This window comes from Ambystoma mexicanum, chromosome 13, assembly GCF_040938575.1.
Source record: "Ambystoma mexicanum isolate Mex_15411 chromosome 13, UKY_AmexF1_1, whole genome shotgun sequence".
In the NCBI taxonomy this organism is placed as follows: Eukaryota; Metazoa; Chordata; class Amphibia; order Caudata; family Ambystomatidae; genus Ambystoma; species Ambystoma mexicanum.
In genome coordinates, this window is record NC_090938.1 from 773,181,619 (window position 1) to 773,207,911 (window position 26,293).

At 48.6% G+C, this 26,293-nt stretch overlaps 1 protein-coding gene across 1 annotated transcript in view; it reads left to right on the forward strand.

Annotated features, from left to right (window-relative positions):
• Positions 1–26,293, forward strand: part of LOC138521935 (E3 ubiquitin-protein ligase TRIM39-like) — a 145,874-nt gene that overhangs the window by 62,624 nt on the left and 56,957 nt on the right. The window contains exon 8 of the mRNA XM_069635109.1: positions 16,748–17,296. Coding sequence (XP_069491210.1) covers positions 16,748–17,274 — 527 coding nt within the window. The 3' untranslated portion in view covers positions 17,275–17,296. The remainder of the gene's footprint in view (positions 1–16,747; positions 17,297–26,293) is intronic.

Genomic DNA, 26,293 nt, shown 5'->3' on the forward strand with positions numbered 1-26,293 from the left:
GCCAGGATGTGCAGACCAGGGTACTGGACATGCCCTCCGACGGAAACAACCTGTTCGTGAAAGCGGTGGACGAGTCGCTACAGGCCATCAAAGCGGACACCGAGATGGCCCGTGCCCTAGGCATTCTTCATCAACGACGGCCGTCCTTTCGGACCTCCGGAGGCAAATCTCAAGGTGCCTCCAAAAGATTTGGTGGCAGTTCATCGTCGTACCGCCAAGCTGCCCGTTCCTCGTCGCAGGAAGCTTACAGAGGCCGCAGCAAGGCCGGTGGTTACCATTGTCGTCGCCAAGGAGCCCAGGGTGGCAAGGCCTCAGCGAAACAGGACTGAACTGGCCGTGATGTCAGGCCCCCACCTAAGCACCCCGGTGGGAGGCCGGCTGGTGAACTTCGTCGGCGTGTGGGAGTCCATCTCCACCGACCGTTGGGTGCTGAATGCCCTGGCCCACGGGCACACTCTGGAGTTCCAAAGAAAGTGCCCCCATTTCCCACCTGTGGCCAGAAAAGAAAACCACGTTCCACAGCTGCTTCTAGAGGTACGAGCCATGCTGAGAAAGGGCGCGATAGAACTCGTCCCAAAGCGGTCCGGGGCTCCGGAGTATACTCGCGGTACTTCCTCGCCCAAAAAAAGACCGGCGGCTGGCGGCCCATCCTGGACCTTCAGCGCCTCAACAAATACATCAAAGCCCAGAAGTTCCGGATGGTTACCCTTCAGCACGTGCTGGGACAGCTGGAGGAAGGCGACTTCCTATCGTCGCTGGACTTGGAGGATGCTTACTTTCACATCCCCATACACAAAGGACATCGAAAGTTCCTAACTTTCGTGGTCCAAGGGCGGCACTACCAGTTCAAAGCCCTGCACTTCGGGTTGAAGTCGGCTCCAAGGGTCTTTACCAAGTGCCTGGCACCGGTGGTGGCGCGGCTGCGCCTGCAGGGGATTCACATATACCACTACCTGGACGATTAGCTCATCCGAGCACAGTCAAGAGAACTTGCCGTCGACCACACAGCGAAGACCGTCCGCCTGCTCACGGAACTGGGATTCTCGATCATCTTTGCGAAGTCCCACTTGGTACCGTCGCAGGACGCCCTGTTCCTGGGAGCCAGACTCGACACAATGGCGCGGTTGGCCTCACCGTCGGAGGAAAGGATGTGGGCCATCCTGGGCGAGGTACAACGGCTGTTGACCATGGAAGTGGCCAGAGTGAAGGCCATCAAGTCCCTGCTCGGCATGATGTCATTGTGCATCTACCTCGTGCGTCTGTGCAGGTTGCGGATGCGGCCACTGCAGGAGTTCCTCGACGCCCGTTGGATGCAAGTGGCGGGAATCTTCGAAGACAAGATCCCACTCAACGAGACTTTCCGTCATGCGATCCGGTGGTGGGGCACCGGCGCGCATCTCGCGACGGGCATGGACTTCCAGACCCCAGCGCACCAGGAAATGGTGACGACGGACGCCTCCCTAGAGGGATGGGGAGCGCACACCAGAGATCTCCACGCAAGAGGCCTTTGGCCCCCAGAGGAGAGGTCCCTGCACATCAACGTCCTGGAGCTCCGGGCCGTGTTCTGGGCCCTCAGGTCTTTCCTTCCGTCCCTCAAGGGCAAAGTGGTACGAGTCTTCACCGACAACACCACCATGATGTTCTACATACGGAAGCAGGGGGGTACCAGATCCCCAGCCCTATCCAGGGAAGCGCAGGATCTGTGGCACTGGCCGTCGCCCAGGGTATATTCCTGGTACCTTTTCATCTGGCAGGAGTGAAAAACGCCGTCGCCCACTCACTCAGCAGGGAGCTGCGCTCCTGCCACGAGTGGGAACTTCGGCAGGATCAAGTGGATCTCCTATTCCGACGGTGGGGCAGTCCCCAGATCAATCTGTTCGCGACGGCGATGAACACCAAGTGCCAGAGGTTCGCCAGCAGGTTTCCCCAGCTGGGGAGCATGGGCGATGCATTCTCCTTCCCCTGGGACGGCCTGTTCCTGTATGCGTTCCCACCATTGCCGTTGCTTCTGCGACTCATCAGTGAACTCAGACGGTCCTGGTGCAGGATGATCCTCGTCGCACTGGCGTGGCCGAGGCAGATATGGTTCCTGGACCTTCTGGACATGTCAGCGTCCCCCCCAGTCAAACTGCTGACGGATGTGGATCTTCACGCCAGGGAAGGAGGCGCCATCCTACATCACGACCCGGGATCGCTGAACCTGCAGGCTTGGCTCCTGCAGCACTAGAGTTCGGAGGCTACGACATCCCGGTGGACTGCAAGGAAGTCCTTGCAAAGGCCAGGGCATCCTCAACTCTTAAGTGCTATGGACATAAGTGGAAGAGGTTCTCTGTTGGTGCCGTGCACCGAAGATCAACCCCCTACGGATCATGGACCCTCAAGTGCTGCCGTACTTGCTGTCGCTGGCCAAGGCGGGGCTGGCACATGCCTCCAGCAAAATCCATCTGGTGGCTATCTCCCGCTACACCAGAACTCCGGCGCGGTCGTCGCATCGCCTTGACGTGGCCCCTAGGGGCCCCGCGTGTTTTGGAAACAAGGCACAATTACCAAACACGAATGATTACGCCAGACACGAGGTTCAATTCCCAAAAGCTAGGGTTTATTGCAAAACAAAGAGCTTCAGTTGGCCAACTGGTCTCACATCCCGCAACGTGTGTCACCAGACCTCGAAGGACGCAAGAGAGCGAGCAATTTTACAACAGTTACATATATACAAATCAAGGCTCTTACTATAAGCTATGACATGTTCAATACCGCCCATAATGTATTTCCTGCGAAATGTATTTGATGATTGACAATTATGACCATTATGACACAAATGTGACACCTTCGGACCTTGGTTTTAGCAACAGTTTCATTCTGCGGATTCTACAGACATGTTTCTTTGTTTAATAGAACACACTGCTCTTGTTCCTTGCAAGCAGACTACGTACAGGGCAGAGTCACATTCCAGGCTCCGCTATCTCTTGGTTTCTATTCATGTGCTAGGGGTCAGGCCGCTCGCCCAGGCTCGGCGAGGGGGGGCCGTGGAATGAAGCATAATTCAAACCATCAATTACTTGTTTTTCTCATTTATGCCACACCAGCGAGACTAGCTGGCATCTGTATAGTGATTAAATGCCTCGCTTCTTACTTTCAAGGACTTGTGCGGGAGGAGATCGGGGCATTCCTATCTAGGTTTGGCAGCATTATGTTTCAATATGTAACTCGTTGCCTCGCTCTCCTGAATGAGCTTCAACGGAATAGAATAGTGTTACAGCAAAGCAGTTTTGAACAGAAAAGTAATGAGCGAAGGTTATTCAAAATGGCAAATTCTATTTCTACAAAATGGAGTCTGTTCAGTCAAGCTCATAAATTCGTACTATTCGTGTCTATCAAGCTATCAAAGCTGAATATATGATGTTGTTGGTTTTCGGCCAACTAAACATATTACCTATATTATGGTAGAGTAATTTCTAAACTAACAGCCTGGTGAAAGAGTTCATGAAAGGACTGTTCCGCTCGTTCCCGCCGGTGAAGGCTCCGGCCCTGGCGTGGGAGCTCAATGTGGTGCTGACCAGGCTCATGGGTCCGCCCTTCGAGCCTCTGCACTTGGCACCGCTGAAGTTCCTATCGTGGAAGACAGCTTTTCTTGTGGCCATCACCTCCGCACGACGAGTGGGAGAGATCCAGGCCCTCTCCTGTAAGCCTCCATATCTGACATTCCACGAGACGAGGGTAGTACTGAGGACGCACCCCTCCTTCATGCCCAAGGTGCCGTCGGACTTCCATCTCAACGAGCCCTTGGTGTTACCTGTTTTCTTCCCGTCGCTTTCGTCGCCGGCTGAGAGGACTTTGCACTCGCTGGATGTGGCTAGAGCACTGAAGTTCTACGTGGACCGCACGAAGAGTTTTCGGAAGACATCACAGCTGTTTGTGAACTTTGGACCTGTGAACTAAGGGAAGGCCCCCTCGAAGGCTTCCATTTCCAGATGGCTCTCCGGCTGCATCATGCACTGTCACCGGTTGGCAAACCGACCTTTGCCTGGCCGTCCGAGAGCCCATTCAACCAGAGCGATCGCTGCTACTACGGCGTTCCGGTCTGGTGTGCCCCTGCTGGACATCTGCAGGGCTGCTACGTGGAGGTCGACGCACACCTTCACGAGATTCTACTGCGTCGACCGGGATTCCAGGGAGGAGTCCAGAGTCGGCCAGGCAGTGCTGCGCAACCTGTTTGCTTGAAGGTGAGCCTAGTGAGGAGGTAAGAGATGCTTAATGTTGAGTTGTTGAAATGCTTAATGTTGAGCCTTGCCACCTCCTGTGGTTGTGCATGTGTGTACTGCTATATATTCTTGTATTCATGAGCATGTGAATCCATGCCAGACCCCATGCTGGAGAAGGAACAAGTTACTTACCTGTATCTGTTGTTCTCCAGCATGGATTCACATGCGAACCCTCCCGCCTACCCCTCTGTGGCTCTTCTCTTGATCCTACTGCCACTTTACGTGCTACCCAATCTGAAGATGGCTGCCAGAGGAGGGGCTTAGGTAGAGGGCAGTCATTGGCTGGTGGCAGTATGACCCAGAGACCAGTGATTGGTTATTAGGAGAAAGACAGTTCCGAAACGAAACTGAAACTGATTTTTTCTTTACTGAGGACTCCCAGCCTGACGACGGGGAATATTCATGAGCATGTGAATCCATGCCAGACCCATGCGCTGGAGAACAGTTACAGGTAAGTAACTTGTTCCTTCTCTCTTCTCTGCCCAGTTTTCTCCCCCTCTCCTTTGTCTCTGCTTTTCTTTCTTGCTATGTTTTCTTTCTGTCTATCTTCTCCTGTCTCAACCCTTTACATCTCAATCTGCTTGTCTTTCTGCCCGTGTTCGTCTTTCTCTCACTCTTCTTGTCTCTATAGCTCCTCCTTGCCTGTTGCTCTCTTTATTTCATGCTATCTTTTTCTCTGCCTGCTTATCTTTCTTTTCGCTGTGTTTCTCTGTCTGTCTTTCTTCCTTGCTGTGTTTCTCTGTTTGCCTGTCTTTCGTGCTTGCTGTGTTTCACTCTGCCTACCAGTTTTTTTTGCTGTTTCTCTCTGCCTGTCTTTCTTTCTTGCTGTGTTTCTCTCTGCCTGCCTCTTTCTTGGTGTTTCTCTCTGCCTGCCTCTTTCTTGCTGTGTTTCTCTCTGCCTGCCTCTTTCTTGCTGTGTTTCTCTGCCTGCCTGCCTGTTTTTTTTCTTGCTGTGTTTCTCTCTGTCTGTCTTTCTTTCTTGCTGTGTTTCTCTCTGTCTGTCTTTCTTTCTTGCTGTGTTTCTCTCTGCCTGTCTTTCTTTCTTGCTGTGTTTCTCTCGCTGTCCCTCTGGGTTTATTTCATACTTTCATCCAATCCCTCACATATGGAATCTCAAGGACTATCCAGCATTTGCATTAAAAACACGAGAGAAGCGCCTGTTGGAAGGTGGCGGTGAGGGGGGGGGGGCAAGGCGCGGGCCGATTCATGGACACCCCTGCCTTTAGTTCTTTATTTCTCTCCCTCCTCTTTAGTTTTCTGTCTCCTACCCTCTCTCCTCCCTGCCTCTCCCCCTCTGCTGGGACTTCTATCTCCCTTGCTGTCTGCCTATTGGTCACCGGCCCCTCTATTTCCTCTCTGCGTGTCTTTTTCTCTGTCTTTTCCTATTATCTCTCTATCTCCCTTTCATTCTCCCCACTCTCTGCCCCCTCTGCAGTGGTGTACCGAGTGAGGGGGTGGGGGGGGCAAGCTGCCCCCCCCACAGGCTCTTTTGAGAACCTGACCGGGACGTTTGTCACTGGGACACCACTCCCGTTCGGCACCTCAATCAGGGTGCCCCGCTGGGAGGACAATGTGTGCTGAGCAATTCCTGCTCAGCACACATTGTCCTGGCAGCAGGACACCTTACCCTTCCCCCTGCCAGGACAATGTTCCAAGGAGCTCAGGGCAGCAGCAGACGGGCTCTCAAGTTGCTCTGTGTCAACAGAGCATTTCAATGTGAGCCATTAGGCACTGATGGAGGGAGGGTGGACTAATAGCAGGGTCTTTTGTTCTTTTAGAAATGTGCATGGAAGGGAGGGATCAGCAGTGAGAAGGGTGCATAATGCTGCAGGCTTTATGAAATCATGACTATGGCTTTACCCAAGGGGGATTTCTTAGGCTAACATTAATCTGCATGATGCTATGGTGACTTTGCATGCAGGATGGGGAGAATAAAACTAAAGCCAACATATTTCTATAATGATGTATATAGTGTAAAGTTAATTATGAAAGGGTAGTTTTGTATGTGATGTGCTTTGCTTCCAAGGCATTGCTTTAAAAAAAAAGTATTGTTTAAGCACATGAAATGCAAAGGGAAACCTTAATAAATATCTATATCAACTAAAACTGGGAAGATGTGCTGAGTTGCTTAAATTATCCAGATCCCGGTTTCACCATTTAACCAAAGTGTGTGATCCTGGGCAGATCATTTAATCACACTGTGTCTTATCTGCAGCCCTGTGATCCACTTCAGAGCTTATGTTAATATATCATGCTGTTATTTAAAAAAAAGCCTGACTATAGAGTTGCTGCATAAATAACAATCGTGCAATTTAGGGATTTTGCACCACAGAGTTATTTGCCACTTGGCTCACTTATGGCAACTTATTCTGAAGGCACTCCATGGGGCCTCCAGGTATCAGAGACTGCTGATGCTGCTTGCGATGTGCATTTCTGGGAAGTCACTCCTGTCGGTGCAGTCCATATGCACATTAGGAGGTTTGCATGTATTTTGCCCCAGAGCCTGGACAGAGCTCTAACAGATGAGTTTCCTGCATCTGTAATGATTCTGCAGTTTTATTTATTATTTGTTATGTGGTAAAATGCCATCTACCACTAATGTTACCAAAAAAGTAGATTGGGGCCGGGGTGGGTGGTTTGTGGGTGGGAGTGAGACCATATGGACTTGTGCGCACTGCATTTGGGGGAAAGGTAGCAGGACGTTTTTCAGGCTCTCCCCCCCCCCCCCGCTCTTGCAATGCTGGATACTCCCCTGCCCCTATGTCTTCCTCTCCCACTCACCTTTTCTCCATCTTTACTTTCTCTGCTTCTCTTGAGTCCATGTTCTCTGTTCTTCTGCCCTCCTCTGTCTTTTCCTACTGTCTCTCCCCTTTGCAGGCCTGTATTCCCTCCTCTGTCTCAGTCTGTCTGTCTATCTCTCTCTCCTGTATGGCTGTCTCTGTCTTTCCATTTGTGTCTTCCTGGTTAAGTTTCTGTCCATGCTCCTCTGTCACTCACCCGGTCTCCCTCTGTCGCTGTTTTCTTGTCGCATCTTTCTCTTTGCCTGTATTTCTCTGGCCTCCTCTGTTAGTTTCCCGCCCTTTTCTCTCCTGGTCTCCTGTCACTACATGTCTCTTTCTTTGCTATTTCATTCTTTTTCCCGTTTCTCCTCTGTGTGTTAGTTTGTCTCTCTGTCTTTCTTGCTTGTCTCCTCTTCTTTCTATGTCTCTTTTCCCCTCGCTCGACTGTGCCTCGTCGTCCTCTCCACTCTGCTTATCGCCCTCACTCTCTCTCCTCTAGTCTCTGGCTTTCCTGTTGTTTCTCTGTGTTGAGTCTATCTGTCTTTCATGTTGTTTCTCTGTTAGCCTGTCTCTCTTTCCTGTTTCTCTGTGTTAGTCTGTCTCTTTATTTCCTGTTGTTTCTCTGTGTTAGTCTGTCTCTCTCTTTCCTGTTGTTTATCTGTTAGCCTGTCTCTCTTTCCTCTGGTTTCTGTGTTAGTCTGTCTCTTTCCTTTTGTTTCACTGTGTTTGTCTGTTTCTCTTTCCTGTTGTTTCTCTGGGTTAGTTGTCTCCATTTTTACTGTTGTGTGTCTGTGTTAGTCTGTCTCTTTCCTGTTTCTCTGTGTTAGTCTGTCTCTTTCTTTCCTGTTGCTTCTCTGTGTTAGTCTGTCTCTTTCCTGTTTCTCTGTGTTAGTCTGTCTCTTTCCTGTTGTTTCCCTCGGTTAGCCTGTCTCTCTCTTTCCTGTTGCTTCTCTGTGCTAGTCTGTCTCTCTCCTTCCTATTGCTTTTCTCTCGCATCTCTGCTTGGTCTCTCCCCTCCCTTCTGATCTCTCTTTCATCTCTGCCTGTCACACTCTGTCTTTTTCTCCCAGTCTATACCTGTCGCTGTCTCTGATCTCTGTCTGTCTCTGTGCTGTCTCTTCACCCCTTCACTTCCTTTGCTCGGCAGAGCTGCAGGGCACTCTCTGGCCGGGAGTGAGGTGTGTAAAGATGTCGGAAGAGAAGGGGGGATTGGGGGATGGGGGATTTTCCAGGAGTTCACTCTGTTGTATCACGAGGCTGCCTGGGGGGTGTGGGGAGGGGGGGGGTCTGAATAATATGAGAGGGGTTATAAGTGTCTCTCTCTGTTCCACCGCCTCTGTCTCCCGTTCACCGTCTCTCCTCTCTTCCTCTCTCTGCTTCTCATCATGTCCATGTTGCTCTCTCCCTCTTCACGTGTCTCTCTCCCACTCATCCTTTCCTCCATGTTCCGCTCTCTCTGCATCTCCGGCGGTTCCCTCTCGTGTCTCTTTGTTGTTATTGCTCTCTCTTTTCTGTCTTTAATCTGCAATATGTCTCTATTTCTATCCGACATTCACAGACGGTCTCCTCTCTTGCGTGTTTCCAGTCTACCTTTGTGAGTCTCTCTACTGTCTGTCTCTCCGTTCTGTCAGTGTCTCGTCTCTGCTGTTTGGTCTCTCCCTCTTTTATCTGCAGATCTCTTGCACCCGCCTCACTGTCTCCTCTCTGCCCACCTCTCTTCTGTATCGCTATCCCAAGACTCCATCCCACTCTCCTCTCGGCGTCTCTGCTGTCTCGTCTCTCCCTCTCTTCACTGCAGATCTCTTGTACCCGCCTCTCTCTCCTCTCTGCCTGCCTCTCTTCTGTGTCCCTCTCCCTTCCACTGTCTTCTCTGCTGTCTCGTCTCTCCCTCTCTTCTCTGCAGCTCTCTTGTACCCGCCGCTCTCTCCTCTCTGCCTGCCTCTCTTCTGTGTCCCTCTCCCTCCCACCCTCTTCTCAGCTTCTCTTCTCTGCTGTCTCGTCTCCCCCTCTCTTCTCACTCTCTCCTCTCCCCCTGTCTCTCTTCTGTGTTCCTCTCCCTGCCACCCTTCTCTCTGCTTTTCTGCTGTCTCGTCTCTCCCTCACTTCTCTGCAGATCTCTTGTACCCGCCTGTCTCCTCTCTCCCTGCCTCTCTTCTCTGTCCCTCTCCCTCCCACTCTCTTCTCTGCTGTCTCGTCTTTCCCTCTCTTCTCTGCAGATCTCTTGTACCCACCGCTCCCTCCTCTCTGCCTGCCTCTCTTCTGTGTCCCTCTCCCTCCCACCCTCCTCTCAGCTTCTCTTCTCTGCTGTCTCGTCTCCCTCTCTCTTCTCACTGTCTCCTCTCTGCTTGCCTCTCTTCTGTGTCCCTCTCCCATCCACTATCTTCTCAGCTTCTCTTCTCTGCTGTCTCGCCTCCCTCTCTCTTCTCACTGCCTCCTCTCTTCTGTGTCCCTCTCCCTCCCACTCTCCTCTCAGCTTCTCTTCTCTGCTGTCTCGTCTCTCCCTCTCTTCTCACTCTCTCCTCTCTGCCTGCCTCTCTTCTGTGTCCCTCTCCCTCCCACTCTCCTCTCAGCATCTCTTCTCTGCTGTCTCGTCTCTCCCTCTCTTCTCACTCTCTCCTCTCTGCCTGCCTCTCTTCTGTGTCCCTCTCCCTCCCACTCTCCTCTCAGCTTCTCTTCTCTGCTGTCTCGTCTCCCCCTCTCTTCTCACTCTCTCCTCTCTGCCTGTCTCTCTTCTGTGTCCCTCTCCCTCCCACTCTCCTCTCAGCTTCTCTTCTCTGCTGTCTCGTCTCTCCCTCTCTTCTCACTCTCTCCTCTCTGCCTGCCTCTCTTCTGTGTCCCTTTCCCTCCCACTCTCCTCTCAGCTTCTCTTCTCTGCTGTCTCGTCTCTCCCTCTCTTCTCACTCTCTCCTCTCTGCCTGCCTCTCTTCTGTGTCCCTCTCCCTCCCACTCTCCTCTCAGCATCTCTTCTCTGCTGTCTCGTCTCTCCCTCTCTTCTCACTCTCTCCTCTCTGCCTGCCTCTCTTCTGTGTCCCTCTCCCTCCCACTCTCCTCTCAGCTTCTCTTCTCTGCTGTCTCGTCTCCCCCTCTCTTCTCACTCTCTCCTCTCTGCCTGTCTCTCTTCTGTGTCCCTCTCCCTCCCACTCTCCTCTCAGCTTCTCTTCTCTGCTGTCTCGTCTCTCCCTCTCTTCTCACTCTCTCCTCTCTGCCTGCCTCTCTTCTGTGTCCCTCTCCCTCCCACTCTCCTCTCAGCTTCTCTTCTCTGCTGTCTCGTCTCTCCCTCTCTTCTCACTCTCTCCTCTCTGTCTCCTCTCTTCTGTGTCCCTCCCACTCTCCTCTCAGCTTCTCTTCTCTGCTGTCTCATCTCCCCCTCTCTTCTCACTCTCTCCTCTCTGCCTGTCTCTCTTCTGTGTCCCTCTCCCTCCCACTCTCCTCTCAGCTTCTCTTCTCTGCTGTCTCATCTCTCCCTCTCTTCTCACTGTCTCCTCTCTGCCTGCCTCTCTTCTGTGTCCCTCTCCCTCCCACTCTCCTCTCAGCTTCTCTTCTCTGCTGTCTCGTCTCCCTCTCTCTTCTCACTGTCTCCTCTCTTCTGTGTCCCTCTCCCTCCCACTCTCCTCTCAGCTTCTCTTCTCTGCTGTCTCATCTCCCCCTCTCTTCTCACTCTCTCCTCTCTGCCTGTCTCTCTTCTGTGTCCCTCTCCCTCCCACTCTCCTCTCAGCTTCTCTTCTCTGCTGTCTCATCTCTCCCTCTCTTCTCACTCTCTCCTCTCTGCCTGCCTCTCTTCTGTGTCCCTCTCCCTCCCACTCTCCTCTCAGCTTCTCTTCTCTGCTGTCTCGTCTCTCCCTCTCTTCCCACTCTCTCCTCTCTGCCTGCCTCTCTTCTGTGTCCCTCTCCCTCCCACTCTCCTCTCAGCTTCTCTTCTCTGCTGTCTCGTCTCTCCCTCTCTTCACTGCAGATCTCTTGTACCCGCCTCTCTCTCCTCTCTGCCTGTCTCTCTTCTGTGTCCCTCTCCCTCCTCTTGGGCGTTGTCTGTCTCTCTCTTTGCCTTTCTCGCTCTTTCCTCCCTTCTTGCGTTCTTCTCGTTTCTTCGTTTATCATCGCCCCCCCTTGCAGACCAAAAGACCCCCCTGGGACCTGAGATGGAGGTGCAGAATGGGGAATTGTGGGTGGGGGTGAGGGGGGCTGTAAGAATGTTGGTTGTTACCATAGTTACATCTTCGTGTATGATTCCAGAATGTTGATGGAATCATACGCGAAGATGTGGCTTGACTGAGAAGGCCCGTTTCGGGGGCTCCTCCGATTAAACTAGAAAATAAGTTAATGTTACCGGTGTTACTTGTATAAAATTCATTAAGTTATTCACTACAATTGGCGACGAGGATGCTGATCAGTGGAGAGAGCCCCCGGACAGGAGAAAGAGAAGAAGTGAAAGTTATGTGGCGTGAGAGTCGGTTGAGGTGAGCTGCTGTGCCGGAGGATACATCCGTGACGAAGAAAGGGTGAGCGGCATTATGAAGCAGTGATATTGCAACACGGAAATTGGAAAATCACCTGACAAGGGAAAACGGGGCAGCGCGAGAGGTGTGGATCAACTGCCGCTGGTGGTTAGAGTAAAGGATCCTCGTGCGTGAGTTGCGTGCGGCCATTTTGGATACAACAAAGTTTGTTTTGTATGATCGCGTTTACGGCGATCAGCTGTTTTGATACAGTTACAACGTATCGAAGTAGATAATCAAACGGAGAATGATCCAACGATTATAGTGTGCACGGCGTTACTGACTTGAGTTCGTTTTTTTGCCGTAAAACAGGAAGTTGGACAATTAATAAAAAAATAAAAAAACTGTGGTAAAGAGCAAATGATAAGAAACAAAGAAGTATACTAACGAACTTCAGAAGGTACTACCTATGAGTAAGACATTACATACTAATCATCATCAAGCTTTAGCCATGCAAAACACAGCTGCTCCTATAAAATTCTTGTCGGCTCCTGGTAATCCAACATGCCCTTGGGAGCAGTGGCAGGACAACTTTCATGTGTATTTGAGAGCGATTGGTGGGGCAAAATTCAATGATGATCAGAAGGAAGCAACTTTGTTACACTGTATTGGTACAGAAGCTTTGAGGATATTTAGATCGTTACCTGATCTAGAACAAGATGAAGAAACATGGGGTGAAGCGTCAAGTGGGTCAAGAAAGTATGATATAGCAGTTGCTAAATTGAACAAACATTTTGGTAATAAGTCCAACATTGTTTTGGAAAGATACAGATTTTTCACAAGAAAACAGGGCAAAGAGGAAAGTATTGATTCATATGTGGCTGCATTGAGAGGACTAATGGCCACATGTGCTTTCACTGGAGTCATGGATGAATATTTGAGGGATCAGATAGTGTTGCATGTGGCTGACCCGCGCATTCAGCAACGACTATGGCAGGCGAAAAATCCCACATTAGAGAAGACGGTGGAGATAGCCAGATCGATGGAAATGGGTGCAAAATGTATGAGAGAGGTTCAAAGTAAACCAGAATTCACGGGAATTAAGTCAGTCCAAGGGATAGATGATGATCAGCTAAACAATCGAGAAGAAAAACTGGTTGCCATGGCCAAGAGAATGGTCAGGTCAGAGGCATCTGGTGTTTACAGACAAGATGGAGGAGGTGCATTCAAGCAAAATAATAGGTGTACATATTGTGGATGGAGCAAACATGAAAATATGGAAAAGGAGTGTCCAGCGTTCTCAGCAGAGTGTTTTAGGTGTGGACATACTGGACATTTTGGAAAGATGTGTCGCACCAACAGAGGAAGAAGCAGATTTAATGGCAGATTTGGTAGGAATACTGGTCGATTTTTTAGAAGCAGAGGTGCAACTACCATGGGCGTGAGAGCAGTCGAGGAGAGTGCTGATTCCAGTAATTTGGTAGCAATAACAGATCGGGCAGAGGATAGAGTCCAGATACTTACTGTTACACCAAGAGATGATGGAGTAGGATCTTGGGTTCCTATGGATATTGATGGGGTAACGTTACAAGTGATGGTGGATACAGGTTCCCCTTATACTATGGTTGATGTACAGACGTATGTAAATGTTTTGAAGAAGAAGATGGAAGATTTACAGATGACAAACACCAAAGCAACAGGTTATGGAAAGACACCTATCAATATTATAGGTTGTGTTTGGGTGAAATTGAAATTTGAAGGACGCAAGACATATTGCAGATTATATGTGGTGGAGGATGGTTTTTCAATAGTAGGATGGTGGGAGCAAGCTGCATTGAATATCAAAATTCATCCAGGAGAAAGTGTACCCATCCTGTGCATTTCTGAAAAGGTGTGTGACAATGCAGAGAGTTTGGCAAAAACTTTTCCAAATGTCTTTAATGACAAGATTGGTCTGCTTAAAGGATTTGAGCATCGCATTATTCTCAAGCGAGGTGTGACACCAGTTGTACATAAAGTGAGAAGTATACCCATTGGCACCAGAGATGCATTAAAGGCTGAGTTAGAGAAACTATGCAAACAAGATGTCATTGAACCAATTGAAAGTTCGGAGTGGTTATCGCCTATTGTATTGGTTAGAAAAACAGATGGATCCATCAGGATGTGTGTTGATTTAAGAGATTTAAATGCCAACATATGGATTGATCGACATCCTTTACCGAATATTGGGGAAATGTTATCCACCATGAGTCCAGCGAAATCTTTCACGACTTTGGATTTGTCGTCGGCCTACCATCAGGTGGTACTTGAGGAAGGATCGAGACATTTGACATCTTTTGTGACGCCGTTGGGAGCTTTTAGGTACAAGAGAATGCCGTTTGGGTTAGTTTCGGCTGCTGCAGTGTTCCAGAGGTTAATGCATCATCTTTTTGAAGGTCTACAAGGAGTGTATTATTTCCAGGATGATATTTTGGTGTCAGGAAATTCTCAAGAGGAGCATGATGCAAAATTGTTAGCTGTGCTGCAAGTGTTACAGCAGAAGGGAATGACACTCAAGATTGAAAAGTGTAAAATAAAACAAAATGAAGTGACATATTTGGGTCATCGAATAAGTGATAAGGGCATCATGCCCAAAAATTCTTTGGTGGACAACATTCTTAAAATTGCAGAACCAAATAATAAAGACCAGTTGAGGAGTTTTTTGGGTCTCACAGAATATTATTCCAAATTTATTGATCACTACTCTGATAACACTGAAAACATGCGGAAGTTAATGTGCAAAGGAATGAAATATGTTTGGTCAGAAGAATGTAAAAAGGAGTTTGAAAAGATAAAGACTATGATTAATAAAGCACCAGCTTTGAAATTGTTTGACTCGAGTGCCAGAACAAGAATAGCAGTGGATGCAAGCAATGTAGGTTTAGGTGGTATTTTGGAACAAGTTCAAAATGGAGAAGTGGTTCCCATAGCGTTTGCATCAAGGACATTAAGAGGTGATGAGAGAAGTTATTCGACAATAGAAAAAGAAGCACTTGGTGTAAAGTGGATATTAGAACATTTTAAGAGTCTTATTTGGGGAATTCCTGTAGATGTAAGAACAGATCATAAGCCTCTTGTTCATGTATTGAACGCAAAAAATTCCCACATGATGTCTCCACGCATAAGAAGATGGACGTTGATTATTATGCAATTCAATGTGACCATAAAGTACACTCCGGGAAAGAACAATGTTGTTGCGGACTGTTTCTCTAGATTGCCATGTGAAGATGATGTAGATAACGGTGAAGATGAACAAGTGTTCAGAGAAGAACAGAGCATGGATTGTATTGTAGCTCAGGTGCATCCTAGCTTTTCAAAAAAAGATTGGATGGAAGCAACGGACAATGATATTGAACAAGAGATGTTGAGAAAGGCTATTGAAGCTGGTTGGAGAGAAACTGATGATAAGTTGAGTCACTGGGAAAGATTTAAGGATGAATTGTCCAGTGATGAGGTATGTGTGTATAGAGGAGATCGTATAATACCACCGACAGTTTTAAGAAAAAGGATCATGGACATTGCGCATGAGGGCCATGTGGGTAGAATGTTGACGAAAAGAAGAGTACGAGAGGCTTATTGGTGGCCCAACATGTGGAGTGATATGGAAGCCTTGGTTAAAAATTGTACTGCTTGTGCTGTAAGCGACAAAAGCAAATCTGTACGAGTGACTCCATTACAACCTGTGGACATTCCTGTTACTGTTTGGACTAAATTGGCTATTGATATAGCTGGTCCATATGAATCTTTGGAGTGTCAGAAGATCTATCTAATGGTATTGGTTGATTATACATCCAAGTGGGTGGAATGTGGCATAGCAGAGGAGTCAGTGTCAGCTGTTAAAGTAGTGACATTTTTGGATGAGATTTTTAGTAGAGAAGGAGACCCGCAAGAAATTGTGTCAGATAATGGAGCCCAGTTCATGTCGTCAGAGGTTCAAGGATTTTTAAGGGACAGATCTATTAAACACAATACTACAGCGTTATACCACCCAATGGGTAATGGGCTGGTAGAAAGAATGAATCGTTTTATTAAAGGTATATTGCAGTTAGCGTTGGCAAATGGGTTACCATGGAAGGAGACACTTAAGGAAGCTCTCACTACATATAAGGTCACACCACATTCAATTACCGAGGAGGTGCCATTTACTTTAATGAGAGGGAGACTTTTCACTAATAGGTTGAGGCCAGCCTGGATGATGAGCAATGAGAGTAAAAAAATTAACATGGAAGACATTGTTGACAAAGTGAAAAGGAAACAAGAGAAATATAAAAGTTATTATGACAAGCAGAGAAATGTTCAAGAGAGTAAAATCAGGAAAGGTGATATGGTTAGAGTGAGGGAACCAACACGTGTGATGAAAGGAGAGCCTAAGTTTCGTGCTCCACAGAAAGTTATGGAGTGCTCAAGAAAGTCTGTGTTACTCGAAGATGGCAAGAAATGGTCATGTGATGATATTGTGGTGGCAAAGGAGAAGGAAGTGATGAGATATGAAGAAGATGGTCTAGTTGCAGGAAAAGGAAAGTTGCAAGGGAAGGAAGTACAGGAAGGTTCAATTGAAGAGAAAAATGACAGTGTTCAGTCGGGATCAAAATGTAGAAAAAGAGTATGGAATTACAAACAAGACTATGTATATTATTGAAGAGTTCAACATAGTGATAGTTCCAAGACTGGCTGATACGCGAGAAAGAAAAAAACATGGAAGAAACTGTATCTTTTTTTTTTGGTTATTAATATACAGTGTGATGTTAAAAAAAAATATTGTTTAGTGTTTTAGTTAAAGTTAACAGATAATTTTTGTTTGATTACAATATGTATTTTTTATTGTTTAGAAAGGGAGATATAAGAATGTTGGTTGTTACCATAGTTACATCTTCGTGTATGATTCCAGAATGTTGATGGAATCATACGCGAAGATGTGGCTTGACTGAGAAGGCCCGTTTCGGGGGCTCCTCCGATTAAACTAGAAAATAAGTTAATGTTACCGGTGTTACTTGTATAAAATTCATTAAGTTATTCACTACAGGGGCTCTCCCCGTTATCTGTTGAATTTGGGGTCACTTGGGGTTTCATTGAAGAATGGAGGAACAGCCGCATTCCCCTGGGCTGTGGGCGGGGTCTGCAGGTGTCTGGTGACAGGAGGCTGTGATTGGCTGAGCTCTCGCTGTGGGTGTGATTGACAGGCTGTTGGCGCGCTGTGATTGGCTGGTTTCTGAGCCGGGCTTCTCTCTTGCAGGTGAGGTGACTCTGGATTCTGGCACTGCTCATCCCCGGCTCATCGTGTCCGCGGACGGGAGAAGCGTGAGATGCGGACACCGACCCCAGGACCTGCCCGACACCCCCCAGAGATTCACTAAAGCCTTATGTGTCCTGGGGAGGGAGGGGCTGAGCTCCGGGGGGCATTACTTGGAGGTGGAGGTGGGGGGCAGCACGGGCTGGATCCTGGGGGTGTGTGATGAGTCTGTGCCCAGGAAGGAGAAGATCCCAGCATCACCTGAGGGAGGACTCTGGACAGTGCGGCTCTGGGATGGTGAATACGAGGCTCTCACCTCCACTCTCACCCCCCTGGCCCCCCGCGCTCCCCCCGGGGTCCTGGGCCTCTTCCTGGACTATGAGGCGGGCAGGCTCTCGGTCTACGATGCTCAGGACCGGGCTCTGCTCTTCACCTTCCCTGGGGCCTCCTTCCCCCGCACCCTGCGGCCCTTCTTCTGTACATGGAGACCCGACATTCTGCGGATCCTCCCGGGGGCAGGAGGGGACTGACAGCAGCGGAGCCCGGCAGCAGGTAAGAGGGGGGGGCTGTGTCTGGAGGGGGCTGGGTCTGTGAGGGCGGCAAAGGGGGGGACTGTGTCTGGAGGGGGGACTGGAGGGGGCTGTGTCTGTGAGATGAGGCCTGCAGGTAAGGGGGGGCTGTGTCTGAGAGGTCAGCGAAGGGGGGGGCTGCAGGTCAAAGGGTGCGTTGTGTCTGGGGGGGTGCAGCTAAAGGGGGCGCTGTGTCTGTGAGGGGGAACTGCAGGTAAGGGGGGCTGTGACTGTGAAGGGGGCTGTGTCTGTGGAGGGGGGCACTTGGGAGGCTGCAGATAAGGGGCCCATGTGTCTGTGAGGGTGCGGCACTGGGGGGGGCTGTGTCTGTGGGGGGGATTGGGAGCCCTGGCCAGCGGTATATAAAGGTAAGGGGGAGCTGTGGGGGCAGTGGCTAGTCTTTATTGGGGGGGGCACTGCTCGCTCTTGCAGTGTCCGTTGTAGGGGGGGCTCAGCTGTCAGTTTACTTCTGCAGGGGGGCGTAGACAGGACTGAAGTTCTTGCAAAGGGGGGGGCAATTACTTCTTTCGGGTGCTGTCCTGGGATGTTTAAGAAGTGGGGGAGAGAAATGAGGGACGGGGGTGGGAACTGTTTTCTGTTTTGGGGGCTGGGGTTACTGTCGTGTATCTGAAAGGGAGGGGCACTGTTATCTTGATCCAGGTGATATATATATTTATTTGTTGTGCGAGGGGCGGGGTTAAGGGTTTCGGCGGGAGCCTCGTTTGAGCGGTGTCTGGGGTTTTGCAGATGTAATTTGGCGTCGACACTGGAGTAGAGGGAGCTGGGAGGCACAGTGGGGACCCTTGTTAATTAATTGATTTAGACCACCCCCCACTACTCTCCGCCCCCCGCCAGCCTACCTACACCCCCATATATGCGGCTCTCACTTTTATATTCCAAAACTGTAGCAACTTTGCTCACACGTCACCCCCTTCCGCACAAGAAGGGCTTTTCAATATCAGTTTTATGTGCAATATTTATTATATAATGTCCTGCTATAGGCGCTTGGTGTGGAGTCATTTCTTCAGTGATATTTCCTGCCCTTTGGAGTTTCACTTATATTTTACGGCTCATCTCTATGGCAGGAAAGCCACTTTACTTGGTTATGAATCACCATCTTTCTCGGTAACTGCAAGTCTCCCATTCCCTGGCCAACACTGGCCCCTAGTGGCGCATTTAGGAAGGGGTTATTTACATCCATTGGTAGGTCTCTTTCTCGCTACTATTTCTTTCTCGGTAACTGCAAGTTTCCCATTACCTGGCCAACACTGGCCCCTAGTGGCACATTTAGGAAGGGTTTATTTACAACCATTGGTAGGTCTCTTTCTCGCTACTATTGCTTTCTCGGTAACTGCTAGTCTCCCATTCCCTAGCCAACACTGACCCCTAGTGGCGCATTTAGGAAGGGTTTATTTACAACCATTGGTAGGTCTTAAGTAATGTTGGTATTTATTAAAAACTGTTTTATGGTTTTCTTTTTGCTGTTCTCTCACTTGGCGACTTCTTTTCAAACCACATGGTCTCCAGCTCTATATTAGTTTTATTTTATCACGTTAGACAGCTGCACTAACTACATACACATGCATGTGTGCACTGATATGTTCCTTTCTATGCTTGCATTGTAATTATGTCTCACTTTTGACTCATGGCAACAAATCATTATTATATTTTCTGAGAGAGTTTTACTAACTACTTGCACTTACCCCCGACCATTTCCCCTTCTCTAAACATTATCACAAAACTTGGATAATTTTTCTCTGCTCCTCTTACCGCCTTATCTTACTTGCTTCACTTACTTCTTATATCTTCTCCAGTTTGTCACATTAATAAATGTGTATAGTAGTCGTAGCCGCCTGTCTTTCACATCCACCTTGCCCTCCCCTCCCCCCTCCCTTTTATGTCCATTAGCACTTACTCTTATCATCTGTCCCTTGACCTTTGATATCAGCTTGTCTGCCTCCCCCCTTCCCAGCTTGTCTTCTCCTCCCACCCACCAGCACTATTCTGAATCGCCCTTTGACCTATATGACAGTTGCTTGTTTTGTTCCTCTCCTTTCCTCCTCACATCATACCCCACTCGTACAGTCCCCCTCCTCTCGTTATACTCAAGCACTACATCCGTTGTCGTCAGGCATAGTAGTGTTACTGCCTGTCTTGTCTCATACCCCCCTCCCCCCTCCTCTCGTTATACTCATGCACTACATCGATTGTCGTCAGGCATAGTAATGTTACTGCTTGTCTTGTCTCATACCCCCCTTCCCCCTCCTCTCGTTATACTCATGCACTACATCGATTGTCGTCAGGCATAGTAATGTTACTGCTTGTCTTGTCTCATTTGTCTCATACCCCCCTCCCCCTCCTCTCGTTATACTCATGCACTACATCGATTGTCGTCAGGCATAGTAATGTTACTGCTTGTCTTGTCTCATACCCCCTCCCCTCGTTATACTCATGCACTACATCCATTGTCATCAGGCATAGTAATGTTACTGCTTGTCTTGTCTCATACCCCCTTCCCCTCCTCTCGTTATACTCGTGCACTACATCATTTGTCGTCAGGCATAGCAATGTTACTGCTTGTCTTGTCTCATACCCCCCTCCCCTCCTCTCGTTATACTCGTGCACTACATCGATTGTCGTCAGGCATAGTAATGTTACTGCTTGTCTTGTCTCATACCCCCCTCCCCCTCCTCTCGTTATACTCATGCACTACATCCATTGTCGTCAGGCATAGCAATGTTACTGCTTGTCTTGTCTCATACCCCCTGCCCCTCCTCTCGTTATACTCGTGCACTACATCAATTGTCATCAGGCATAGTAGTGTTACTGCCTGTCTTGTCTCATACCCCTCTCCCCCTCCTCTCGTTATACTCGTGCACTACATCGATTGTCGTCAGGCATAGTAATGTTACTGCTTGTCTTGTCTCATACCCCCCTCCCCCTCCTCTCGTTATACTCATGCACTACATCAATTGTCGTCAGGCATAGTAATGTTACTGCTTGTCTTATCTCATACCCCCCTCCCCCTCCTCTCGTTATACTCATGCACTACAACAATTGTCATCAGGCATAGTAGTGTTACTGCCTGTCTTGTCTCATACCCCTCTCCCCCTCCTCTCGTTATACTCGTGCACTACATCGATTGTCGTCAGGCATAGTAATGTTACTGCTTGTCTTATCTCATACCCCCCTCCCCCTCCTCTCGTTATACTCATGCACTACATCAATTGTCGTCAGGCATAGTAATGTTACTGCTTGTCTTGTCTCATACCCCTCTCCCCCTCCTCTCGTTATACTCGTGCACTACATCGATTGTCGTCAGGCATAGTAATGTTACTGCTTGTCTTGTCTCATACCCCCCACCCCCTCCTCTCGTTATATTCATGCACTACATCCATTGTCGTCAGGCATAGTAATGTTACTGCTTGTCTTGTCTCATACCCCCCTCCCCCTCCTCTCGTTATACTCATGCACTACATCCATTGGCGTCAGGCATAGTAATGTTACTGCTTGTCTTGTCTCATACCCTCCCCCCTCCTCTCGTTATACTCATGCACTACATCCATTGTCGTCAGGCATAGTAATGTTACTGCTTGTCTTGTCTCATACCCCCCTCCCCCTCCTCTCGTTATACTCATGCACTACATCCATTGTCGTCAGGCATAGTAATGTTACTGCCTGTCTTGTCTCATTCTTTCCCTTCTCCTTCATAATTGTTCCTTGCACTTGCACTATCTGAAATGTCGCCTGGCTGATTATGAAAGTTATTTCACATTCTGAATTGTTTCAAGGACCTGTAAGAATGTAATTTTACTCCCCCATGTTCCCTCCCTCCTTGAAGCGCTTTGAAAAACATTGTGTATAGGCGCTATACAAATATAATTAATCAATTAACACTGTGCATGATTTATTCAGTTAAGAAAACATTAAAGGGGCGTTATAGTTTAATTGCGCCAAAAAAACCGTTTTGAATTTCAGAAAATCAACGTTAAAGGAACTTGTACCACACAACCCTACCTCAATGACATTTACTGTGTGTGTTGGGAAATGTGGGTAGAGGTGTATTAGTAAACAGCTAGAAGTCACTTTAAGCAGAATAGCTCATATGTAGTGGACGCATAGTGTGTATCTCACGTGGAAGTTGGATTAGTGTGAAGCTGTGTAATAGCTCCTAGTTCCCAGAGGCAGCTCCTTTTCACTGTCTGACGCTTGTCTGCTCCTGCTCTTCACATCTTTATTCCAATCCCTTCCTCACCCTCCTTGTCATCTTCATTACTGTGTGGGGTCCATGGCATAACCTATGTGATGCTTGGCAATACCCCATCTGCAGACCGAGTTAATCCTCCTCCAAACACCTATAGCATAGGATTTCGCTCCCAAACCTTCATGATATTCTGGGAACCCCAACTAGCTTCTACAGCATTATTGAGACCCCTAGGATTAAAGTTGAGTCTTTTTAAAATGAGTAGTTCTGTCCAGCATCTTACATTCTCCGTGATCATGTTCATGTTATGGTGCAAGGTTCAGCATCATACAGTCTCTGTGATCATGTTATGGTGCAAGGTCCAGCATCATACAGTCTCTGTGATCATGTTATGGTGCAAGGTCCAGCATCATACTGTTTCCGTGATCATGTCATGGTGCAAGGTCTAACATCATACAGTCTCTGTGATCATGTTATGGTGCAAGGTCCAGCATCATACAGTCTCCGTGTTCATGTTATGGTGCAAGGTCCAGCATCATACTGTTTCCGTGATCATGTCATGGTGCAAGCTCTAACATCATACAGTCTCTGTGATCATGTTATGGTGCAAGGTCCAGCATCATACAGTCTCTGTGATCATGTTATGGAGTAAGGTCCAGCATCATACAGTCTCCGTGATCATGTTATGGTGCAAGGTCCAGCATCATACAGTCTCTGTGATCATGTTATGGTGCAAGGTTCAGCATCATACAGTCTCTGTGATCATGTTATGGTGCAAGGTCCAGCATCATACAGTCTCCGTGATCATGTTATGGTGCAAGGTCCAGCATCATACTGTTTCCGTGATCATGTCATGGTGCAAGGTCTAACATCATACAGTCTCTGTGATCATGTTATGGTGCAAGGTCCAGCATCATACAGTCTCTGTGATCATGTTATGGAGTAAGGTCCAGCATCATACAGTCTCTGTGATCATGTTATGGTGCAAGGTCCAGCATCATACAGTCTCTGTGATCATGTTATGGTGCAAGGTCCAGCATCATACAGTCTCTGTGATCATGTTATGGTGCAAGGTCCAGCATTATACATTCTCCGTGATCATGTTCATGTTATGGTACAAGGTTCAGCATCATACAGTCTCTGTGATCATGTTATGGTGCAAGGTCCAGCATCATACTGTTTCCGTGATCATGTCATGGTGCAAGGTCTAACATCATACAGTCTCTGTGATCATGTTATGGTGCAAGGTCCAGCATCATACAGTCTCTGTGATCATGTTATGGAGTAAGGTCCAGCATCATACAGTCTCTGTGATCATGTTATGGTGCAAGGTCCAGCATCATACAGTCTCTGTGATCATGTTATGGTGCAAGGTCCAGCATCATACAGTCTCTGTGATCATGTTATGGTGCAAGGTTCAGCATTATACAGTCTCTGTGATCATGTTATGGTGCAAGGTCCAGCATCATTCAGTCTGCGTGATCTCATTCAGTCTCCGTGATCATGTTATGGTGCAAGGTTAATCTAATGTGCCCCATACGTTGAACTGGCTTCATTGCAATGCTAAGAACATGCACCTGAGCCAATGCAGACATAGCCTAGACAGCTTTACCCAATTAATGCCCTCCACCACCACAAGCAACACCCCAGGAGCCACTGATTGAACCTCATCAAGCAAGAGAAATGGCCCTATTAGAGCGGAGCTACTCGCAGCGGGGTTTAGCCAGAAAGAACCAGCTCTAGACATTGTGCTAAGCTCCTCTGAACATCCCTAAGCCTTTTAAATGAGGAGGGGCTATATCTGGACAACAGTGGAGTCCAGCGTGCAGTGTGTTTTGTGTGGTAAGGCCGAGCAAGGACACACGCCACTTGCTGGTTATTAGTGGACATTTGATGGTTCGTTTTTGTATTTAAACACCTATAGGTATAGGGGATGAACTACAAATGGGGATTGTCCTAAAGCAAACGGCACACAGGGTGTACCTACACAAAGTGGGGGTTTTCGTCCAGGTGTTCAACTGTTTAGTTGATTCTGGTTCAAATCATGAAGTTCTTAACTTATTCTTACATGTTCTAGTCTCTACTTGAGACGCTCTAACCTCCTATGTAAAGTCTCAAAATAGTTGGCAAACAAAATGTTCCAGCACCTAATCTTCAAAAGTCTTTTAACCCCCTGATTCCCATAAACTAGCAGCACAAATGTTCCAAGGTTTTGGCCCAATGTAAAGGCTTCACAAACCTGGCCTTCAAAGTCCAACTCTATTATCTAGAAGTCCTCCTCTGAGAATGTTCTTGTAGTAGTTAATCGCTCTGGTCAATCCTTTCGGTCTCTCTGTTTTCACCTTTTGTCTCAATATCTCTTCCAGGTTTCAAGCTTCGTGGTTCTCTCTCCTTCAGGCTGTTCCTCTGCCTTGCAAAAGCCTATTGTAGACTTCTCCCAGCCCTTGCATTACTCAGGATTTACAGTACGTCCCTCCCAGTCTTTGGGTTTGTCAGGATTCACAACAGGTCTCTCCCAGACCGTGAGTTTTTTTCTGCATTCATAGCAGCAGTAATGGGTGCCATCCCTCCTCCCCCCCAATATATGGAACTTGCGGGGCAGCCAATGTTGTCGCCCTCCTGCCATGGCTCAGGAATTTCTCCCTTTTACCCGAGGATCGTTGGTGGACAGTGTAAAGAACGGAGGGGGGGTCTGTACTTCCGCTCTCTATTTGGTAGAGGAGAGACACAGAGACCCCTGCCAAGATTCTCTAGTATTGGTAGACGTAGTTAAGCAATCAAGGCCTAGCTTCTCAGGAGGTGATGCAAACTGGTTCTTAAGTACAGTGTAGTCACCAAGCACCCACAAAGGAATGTCCACACACTGGGCCTGATCACGACCTCGGCGGTAACCCTTAAATCCGGCGGTAGTGCTATTACCGCCGGATTTAAGGGTCCACCGAATCAGGGATTTGGCGGATTTCGCCCCAGCTCTAGCTGGGTGGAAATCCGCCGAAAATTCGCACTATTACCGCCGGCGGAAAATCCGCCGGCGGTATTAGCACGAAGATTCCCCATTGAGCTCAATGGGGAGTGGGGCATTCCCGAATGGGCTCAATGGGGACTTCCAAGTCGCTATTAGCGCCGGGGGCTATCGCGGTCGCGCTAATAGCCCCCGCGCTTATAGCGTTAGCGTTACCGCCGAGGTCGTGATTAGGCCCACTGTATCAGTAAAAACACAGTCTTTATATAATTAATATTCAAGGTCATATACACGATCACTATAACTCACTTTGTACTCCGAAAATCAGAACTGGTAAATATGTACAATTCTAAAGTGGTACCACTAACGTTAATAGATCTCATTAAAGTGCATACGGTCAGAATGACACACAGATCAAAATAAAGAGGAAACCAGCAGTAGAGAGAGGAAGGAAAGCAAGCTGGTTGAGCAATAGGCAGAATACTGGTAACTACCGTTAAACACAGTTCTGTGTGGAGATCCCCCCACCTGGGCAACCTGTAAAAGAAAGATACAAGCCCAGTCCATATATTGTTCACACTAGACTTTCCAATAGTTCTGCAACCCCAAAGTACCTTGCGTTGTAGCGTTCCGCGTCAGGGAATTTCAGGCAAGAGTCATGGGTCGTCGAACGTCCGATGGAGAACAGGTCGAGCTACGACAGTGAAGTGGCCGTGTCGTTCCTAGCGGTGCTCGTTGACGGGAAAGCGTAAACGTCCTGCAAGGAAGAGGCGTGCGGGGCACCTTGAGGTCGATGGTTCTGGACCGCAAAGAGTTGAAGAACTGTGGCCCAGCAAGGACGTTGAGTCGCCGGCGTGTCTGTGGTCTTTGGGTGGCGGGAAACCCACCGGTGGATGCTCCTCAGCGCGTCGACAGTCAGGCCTTCTCTGGCAGGATACAGCCTTGACGATGCGGACGAGAGCGTCCTTGGATCAATGAAGTTCTTGGGCAAAAGGAGCACAGCGGCTCCAGTCGGCAACGGCGGTCGTCGACAGTGGTGGACAACAGTCCGGGCGCTTCTCCTTGGAGTTCCGCAGCAATCCCTGTATCGGGTCGGCGGCCTGTCGAAGGTATGTCTACCAGGGAGCTTAGGCAAAGATCAGCTGTGCACGATGGTCCCTCGTAGCTCGGGATGAGGGCGCCTTACCAGGTCCTCTCCGGGTCAGTCCTTGAGGCACAGCAGCTTTCAGATTGCGAAGGAGAGCAACAGCAATTCTTCTCATCCAGCAGGGCTCAAGATTAAGCTTCAGTTACTCCAGTTACTCGTCGTAGTGGACTTCATCTTCTGAACACGATTCCTAGCAGTGAGAGGTCCCCAGATATACTGTTGATCTCCCATTCATTCCGCTGGGTCACACTCAAGCATCCAATCACGACTACGGGCATTCAGGCAGGCAGGCAGCCAATCAGGCACACGGTGCATTCTGTCATGACCCTCAGCCCTGATCCCCACTGGCAAGTCCATTGGCCAGGTGGGATCAGAACTCGGATCGCTAATAAGGCCTGGCATCCACTTCTCAGGCCCTCTTGGGGCCAGTCCTGGCGCCAGGCTCATAAACAAGGAAAGACATCTGCTTGAGGAACTACTTTATTTAGGCTTTCAGCCAACATGGAGGCATTCACATAGCTTGATTCCTAGAACCAAGCTATGCGGTATAGTGTTTTGGGTGTGGTGGCCTAGGGACTACTTTACCTGGACTACTTTGCAGTGGCTATTTAAACCACACTCGAACAAGACAACACGCTTCGCGTTACTTTGCTACTAGCAACGTGAC